This window comes from Kryptolebias marmoratus, linkage group LG21, assembly GCF_001649575.2.
Source record: "Kryptolebias marmoratus isolate JLee-2015 linkage group LG21, ASM164957v2, whole genome shotgun sequence".
NCBI classification, from domain to species: Eukaryota; Metazoa; Chordata; class Actinopteri; order Cyprinodontiformes; family Rivulidae; genus Kryptolebias; species Kryptolebias marmoratus.
The window spans coordinates 22,955,101-22,962,941 of record NC_051450.1 but is presented as its reverse complement, the minus strand read 5'-3'; the positions used below and the strand labels follow the sequence as shown (position 1 = coordinate 22,962,941).

The following is a 7,841-nucleotide window of genomic DNA, read 5'->3' as shown; positions in this document are numbered from 1 at the left end:
CCAGATGTTCAGCAGCTGTTGGATCTTGTGGAGAGTCCAGACTACAAACTGCAGACTGTGAGGTCAGTAGATGGTCTGAGTGAGTTCTGTAAACCTGCAGCTTCTCCTCAGTGAAGTTGGTCCTTCTACTGAATGATGCTGCATCACTGACTGACAGCTGATGGAGGGCATTTATCTCCTCTTCTTCTCTCTTTTCTCTGCAGGTGGGGTTTTTATTAGCTCCATCAGCCTCTCCACGTGATCCAGATGTAGTCCTGTCATTTAGCTTCATTTAGGATTATTTCTTTAACTATCAACCCCAACTTAAACTGAATAAAGTTTATTCTTTAAAGAGCCACCGGGTGGAGTCATTTCCTTATCAATAAATGATTCAAACAATAAGCTGAGCTTCCAGCTCATTTTATCTTCATTATTGCTGTAAAATAAACATAATTTGATTTTTCAGTTCAGTATTTTGGAAATTAAAGAGATTGTTTGCAGTTTATAAACATCACATTGGTGCAGATAATCTGAAAATATGAATTTAAATGTAAAAGTCAAACATTTTAATGTTATTGCCGTGTAAAATAAAGACATTAAAGAAGTTGTTTCCACAAACTCCATAGTGTCTTTGATTTATTTTTTGTCATTTTGTGATCTCAAAGCTTAATAAGCAGTCATAAATATGAGACGCTGTCTAAAAACTGAGACTTAACATCTCATAGTTATAATTTTTTTATTCAGTGGCAGAAATGAGCTTCCATAATTAAATTATTTCTCTTTCTATTTAAAGGGGAAATTAAATGTTTTGAAGCTAATATAAATTCAAAGAAAGTCATAAAAGCTGCTTGTTTTCAGAGATTCTCATTTTAAAAAATTACACTAATTTAAAATAATAATCAAAGATCCAAAAATCACCAGGGTCTCTTAATCATTTCCTGTGATCCCTCTGAAGTGTGACGGCTCAAGAGCCAAGCAGGAACGCCAACAAGGCAGGAAGTAACAGATCCAGACAGTGTGGGGGGGAACCGACCCAAACCTCCAGCAGCTGAACCTTCAGCTTCTGAAGGACCAGAAGGTTTGATGGACCAGAGTCTGGAGACGGACTGCAGGTAACGTTCTGAAGAGGAGAACCTGAGAGACAAACCTTCAACAGGAGAACCACCGCCTGGAGGACCGGCGCCGGCCTCCTCCACCTGTCCGACCGGCACCGGCCGCCATTCGGACGGGAAACTCCTTGCAGACTGTGTGACATCATCGTAAAGCTCAGGGGTTCCTCTGGTGAAATGTGTGGCTCCAGTTCCCAACAGCATCACTCCAGATAAAAAACAAAGTGTGTTTAATTAACTAACCCGGTCCTCTAGTTCTTCTTCTGCCTCCATTTCCCCTGATAAACGCGGCCACAGTAACCTCCTCAGTGTCTGACAGCGGTCTGCCACAGCTGGCCCCGCCTCCTTCTAAGGAGGTAACTCCGCCCACAATCAGCCCACAGAGACTCTAAAAACAAGTCTTTAGCCTTTGAAACCAGAGAAATGGACACTGGAGTGTTTAATGCTGTTGTTTAATTAAAAGAAAAACATGAAAAACTCATTTTATATTTTATTTCATTCCCCCTTTAACGCATGTTTGAGCCTTTAGTTTTGTGGTGCTTTTATTTTCTGAACCGGAAGTGGCAGCCCTCCCGGTTTCCGGTCTACCTCAGCTAGCTTGATGCTACAAACCGTCGCGGTTCAGCGCCGCAGCTTCCAGCCTCAGACGGACACGGACCGGGTTCTCCGCAGGTTTTAGTCCTTTATTGGGCATTTAGTGACGAACAGGCGGGATTTGTTGGACCGGAGGACCGGAGGATGAACCCTCAGTGTGCCCGCTGTGGGAAGATCGTCTACCCCACGGAGAAAGTCAGCTGCCTGGACAAGGTGGGCACTTTGAGTCCGGAGAAACTCCATCCAGCTGGAGGCTGTTAGAGAGGCTCTGATTACTTATTAATGTTTGTTTAAGCCAAATTGATTTTATAATACAGAGTTCAGAAAGATTTATGGATAAATAAAGCTTTTTTGTTGCATTAATTGTTAAAATAAATCTAATTATTATGGCCTGGATGACATGATAATAAAGTGAAACAACAGTCTGTTAAATTTATGAAACAACAGACTAAATTATGATGCTTTTATTCAATAAATATAAGAAGAGAAAATCAATCAATCAGAACATGACTTTTGTCATCTTATCAGATGTAAAACTGGTAACTTTATATTTCAATTTAACTCTGTTTTTCCTCCTTTATTTACTTCCAGAAGTGAGAGTGAAGGATAAATAACATTTAAACAAGTTAAAATGGAAACATACAGAGTCACCCAAAGGCTGATTTCCATCAGAAGTTCCTAAAAGGAGGCATCATTAATTCAGCTGTTAAATCATAGAAGAAGTAATTATCAGCTGATCTGAGCTCTGTTTTCAGGTCAGTATAAATACTGATGCAATGATTCAGAGATCCAACAGTTTTGGTGGTTTTATTACACAGAAGTAGTGGGACACCAGCCTGTAACTCCTGTGTCCTGGTCTGTTGCATAACGAGAATGAATTATTAATTAATCTTCAGCATCAGATGACACCACAGCACAGGCTCTGATCACAATATTAGCTCCAGTTTTCAAAGGAAAACCTGAAACAAATATCATTTCTTCTCTTTGTGTAAATGAGGAAAACACGTACAGAACCAACGCAGTGTGTCTGAAACGATAAGAAAGAGAGCAGTTTAGAGCAAACTGATCAGATCGTGTCCTAACTGCAGAGTGATGTGGTTTTAACTGGAGATAAAAACAGCGATTTCTGACACGGCGGCTGGCAGAGAAGCTGAGTGAGAAACAAGGCGTGAACGTCCTTTAAACCCAACAGCTCGCACTTCTGATGAGAAGAAAAGCTTTGTGCGTCCAGGATTTATCTTTGTCTGTTAGAAATGTTTCCCTGAAAGTTCCTGTGTGTGTCGGTTCAACCTCAGGAGAGAAGGATGTGGGAGGAGAAGTCTGTCAGCAGAGCGGTGCTGCCCAGTTAGGACAGAACTGCTTCATTTAGTCCTTGAAAGAAATCCAAACAGCTGGAAAGATAACCCAAGGAGGAAACCTCCTCACCACAGCCTGAATCAGGAGACTGTTTTCAACTCTTCATGATGGCGTTTGACAGCTAAATGTTCATGAAAGCTTTCAGGAAACTTGTTTGCAAACATCCAGTCGATGCTGGCCAACAAAGGCTTTATTTCATTTCATTTAAACTCTGATTTTTGTCTCTCCTGGTGAAAATATCAAGCTAATTAATCTGCTAAATGCTTCCTTTCTTTCTGTTTTCCTTCCAGTGAGACAGATTTTCCTGTAATCCTTTAAAGTGGTTTTAATCAACAGTTTACTGTTTTAATTAGTTTTTTTACTCAGTTTCAGTCTTTCTACGGGACCACAGTGTTTTTTCTTTGAGCTCGTGGTTTGTTAACTTAATATTTAGCCTTAACTGTCACAAAGAAATGAAAGCTGTGGTTTCAAGGTTCTGTTGGGTCACTTCCGCCAGCATTAGTCGGGCTCACGAGTCTCTGACTTTTATTTCTTGACCAAAAACCTGAGAAGTTCAGGAAGCACCGGGTTAAGTCACTTAACTCTGACCTTTGACCTCAAAGAGCTGTTAGCTGAGAGGCTGGTGCGTCTCCCGGGTCTTCGATGGATTATTTCCTGTTTTTTAAAGATTTCAGGAAGCTAGAAACACCACAAGTGTTCAGCTTTCTAACTTCCTGTTTCATCTTTCGCTGAGTTTAAGTACCGGATTAAGACAGAAGTCAGAGCAGCACGTTAGCATCTCAAACAGAGAATTTAGTCACTTTCTAAGGATTTGAATAATCCTGATGCAGGACAGATGGAGGATGATCTGAACTGGATGTTTGAATGAGCAAACAGAGCTGTGGCATTATAATGTGAACAAATCTGTTTACATCCAGCTCCTCCTGTTGTGTTTTTAGATTTACTTCTCAGTTTTGCTCGTAAACCCAAAGGTTTACGTTGTACAACAGTAAAGATGGTGTTTCTGAGGCTTCCAGCCTCCTGGAGATGCTCAGTCGTCATGGAGATGAGGCAGTTATCTGGTGACTTCCAGCTGATGGTCATGTGACTGCAGAAGTTGAAGGATCCCAGTGGAGCTCCCATATGTTGGACCTTCCATCCATCCGTCCAGAACCAAACTCGGAGCAAAGAGAGAACAGGTTTTGCTAATATCTGAGCAAAAGTCACGTTTTCTCTGGATCAGAACGCCATGTTTGTTTCCTGATAACAACCGGACTGTTTGCTGTGACAATCCAGGAACATCATCTGAAAAACCCCAGAAGGGTTGATGGTACTGACTCCATCAACGTGTGAGGTCCACCTGATCTTTCTGTGGCCGACCCATACATCTGTTTTATTGTTGAAGTGTTTTGTTGACACATGAGAAGAAGATGACCTTCTATGAACTCCATAAATTACACCACCCTCAGTGTGGAGGCAGTCATGCTGTAGTAGTTCTCACCAAGTAGGTCTTCCTGCTGTTTTCCATACCTCTGAGACGCTCTCCTGCACCCTCACCTGGACCTGTACTCCCATCCTGGACCGGGTCAAGATACAGCTGGTGTAATACCCCGCCACGCTAGCACGATGCTACTAGCCTCGACACAAGGCCAGTCCTGCATCAAATTCTTGACTGTCAAGCCCCACATCATGGATACTCTTCCACCACACTCCACCAGAACCACTGATCCACCAGGACCATGAACCCACCGCAGCTTCACCACTGAGGACCTGCCAGGCTCTGTCATTTAATGAGGAGCCCACTGCAGTCTTAATACTCCCCTGAAGACCTCACAGAAACCCTGTAAAGACCCTCCACGTTCTGGGAGACCTTTCACATCCTCAGTGGCGATCCTAGCCTATTTGGCACCCTGGGCGAGCAGCCCCAACGGGCGACCCCCCCCCCCCCCCCCCNCCATCAGTTCAACCTCTTTCAGAAAATTGCCATTTGATGGTGAAAACAATTCTTCTGTGTGTCCCCTAAGTGGCAAATTTCTAACTGCTAGAGACTGTATTATAGCAGTGAGACGTATCAGCACAGCTCTCCACCTTACTCTCTCAGCCTCAAAAAGTGCCATCTGTTGTTTATCAATTGTTGCCTCTTTTTTCATCCTCACTGCCAACTCTTTCCATGCTTTCAGTGAATTTCGGTGTTCTAGGCTGGTGTCATGTAAGGTGAGCAGAGAACTTGCATGTTTCCAGTCTGTGAGTCCTGAATTTGTTAGACTTGTAGTCCTTTTTGAAAACAACTTGCAACAGAAGCAGAAAAGGCTGTTGTTTTTTTCCGAATACACCAACCAGCTTCTAAGCATCTTTTCACCACTAACTAACGTCTTCCAAAAATACTGGTGATGGCAACTTCTACCATCATCCTCGTTCTTTGGAAAAACAAAGTCAGCTCTTACTTGACTTGGTCCTCTACAAACTAACAGTGTGCGAATTTTGTCAGTCAGAACTGAAGGCCAGTCAGCAGGATCAGCAGACAGGTGCTCATCCTCAGCAGGAGGACTTGGGGGGAGTTCAGCTCCAGACATTTCTATAATAGCAAAACATTTGTGTCACTATACATACATTGTTTAGAATGAATAGTGGTGGAAAATAAAATGTAATTAAAAAAACTTGTCAAAATGGCCCTCCTCCCTCCCCTCTCCACGCTCACACACAAACACCCACCTGAAGACTCCTGGGAGGATGTTGATGTAAATGGGTCTTTGTCCTCAGGATCCAACAATGTATGTGGAGACACATTTGTGGGTGAGGAGGAGGATGGTTCCTGATGGTGGGGGGGGGATTTATGCCGCCCCCTGCTGGAGGCCGCCCTGGGCGGCCGCCCATCTTGCCCATATAAGGAACCGCCACTGCACATCCTGGCAGGAGGATGAAGGGGGTCTTAAGGTGGTATCTCACTGGGTTGTGACTAGTCTCCAGTGTGTCCCGTGACTTTGAGGGGTTCTCAGTTTCCTCCTGTGAGTCTCAGAGGTGTGCAGTCCTGTCGCTTGGCCTCATGGCTCTCTGGTCAGTTTTTTTTTTTTGCAATTTTGAGTCACCAACTGGTCTCCACCAGTCATAGTCCAGTGAGAAACTACCAACAGCATAGAACCGGTTTTGGACTGTACTTTTAGGTTCTTTGTTACTGGCAGCTTGTCATAGAAACAAATTATTTGGTTGAATCAAAGTAAAATACCAAATTAACAGATTATTTTAAACCTGAGGTATGTCACAAGAAATTAAAATGAATGAAAAAGGGTCCAAGGAGATACTTTGAAAGACCTCTGAAAGTCCACAGAACTACTGATCAAAACCTCTTTTAGGGCTTATGAGAGAGTCTGGCTGTATGAGGGCTGGATCAGGACTTTTGCACAGTAAACAGGCTCATCTTCATGTTCCTTTGTGTTTTTTTTCTTATCAGAACTGGCACAAAGGATGTTTCCACTGCGAGGTTTGCAAGATGACCCTGAACATGAAGAACTACAAAGGCTACGATAAGAAACCCTACTGCAACGCGTGAGTAAAACCTCCGTTTCTCATGTTTTCATGGCTTGTTGTTGTTTACTCATTCCAAAGTGCTTTAGCTCCATATTTCTGGTGTCTCCCTGAGAATAAACTCCACCCTCTGGCTGTAGCTGCTGTGTTATTATCGCAGTCAGGTTTTTCTAGCAGTGATGGCGTTCGGTTGGTTTCTGCGGTTCTGCAGCTTCATGTTCTGCTTGTTATTATCCACGCAGCTCGATGTTATTTATTGTGTTTTGACAATATGGAGGTTTGTGTGGTGGGACACACGTGACATTAAAAACCCTCTGAGGAGGCGGGGCTTAGAGCTGCATTTGATGGATAAAGGAGGTAAATTACAGCTTCTTTTTGGGGGGTGTAACTTTGTGGTTCTGACCCGTGACCATGAGCTGATTATAATGTTGGTGATCTGGGAGTTAAAGCATCTGTGTCGGCTGTTGGAACAACCTTTGTTGACGCATGTTAACCTCTTACCTAAAGAGACAGTTTAGTTATTTTATCCCACATTTTCCCTCCTTTAAACAAACTTCTGTTTACTGCAGCAGGAAGTTGGAAAGTGTGGACTGAATGGCTAATGTGACCTCTGACCTTTTGAGGGTAACGAGGTGTTTCCTCCTGGTGTCTCCTCCCTGATAATAAATAAACAAAAAAGCCAAAGAGTTCCCTGAAACCAGGGCTGAAGGATGAAGTTTGAGTTTCATATTTAAAGGTTTGGAAAAAGAAGAGAAAGTCTGGATAAACAATGTTTCCAGACTTTCCTAACTACTGCATTAAAATGATTTTATTACAATAAAAATGGATAAAAGATGCTCATATGAGCCTGGCAAGTATACTTTTTATTTTATATAAATAAAATAAACTCAAATGCAAGGTGGTGGGCGATATGCATTCCTTCAGGGAACGATAGTTTCATGTAAAATAAAATAATCTGAAGTCATCTCCTGCTTTTAAATCTTCTCCTTCCATTGGGACTCTTCTCTACACTTTTACATCTTTTGACATTTGTTTTTTATTTTTGGAAACACTGTTTTGTCTTATCAGATGTGAGCGTAATTTAAGGATTTTCTGTGTTAAAATTGACTCAAATAATTCAGGAAGAATTTATCTCAGTTCTTTTAATCTTATGTCAAGTAAATTTATTTTCCTCCTTTATATCCTTTATATCTTTATATCCTTTACACCCGGCGCGTTCACACCCGGCACGTTCACACCCGGCGCGTTCACACCCGGCACGTTCAGACCCGGCGCGTTCAGACCCGGCGCGTTCAGACCCGG

General features: G+C 42.6%; 1 protein-coding gene and 1 long non-coding RNA gene across 6 annotated transcripts in view; both read left to right on the top strand.

The window, feature by feature from the left end:
* LOC112450027 lies at nt 1-597 on the top strand. Its single transcript, XR_003038592.2, has 2 exons — nt 1-62; nt 204-597. It is a non-coding gene; the product is annotated as an uncharacterized LOC112450027 (long non-coding RNA).
* Nucleotides 598-1,684: 1,087 nt separating this feature from the next.
* LOC108250945 (LIM zinc-binding domain-containing Nebulette) overlaps nt 1,685-7,841 on the top strand; it is an 80,331-nt gene continuing 74,174 nt past the window's right edge. For 2 of the 5 annotated variants that reach the window (XM_037973126.1, XM_037973125.1), the window contains exons 1-2: nt 1,685-1,895; nt 6,466-6,560. In XM_037973126.1, the coding sequence (XP_037829054.1) occupies nt 1,827-1,895; nt 6,466-6,560 (164 nt within the window). In that variant the 5' untranslated portion in view covers nt 1,685-1,826. The remainder of the gene's footprint in view (nt 1,896-6,465; nt 6,561-7,841) is intronic. The other 3 variants (XM_037973128.1, XM_037973127.1, XM_037973129.1) reach the window with 2 other exon arrangements.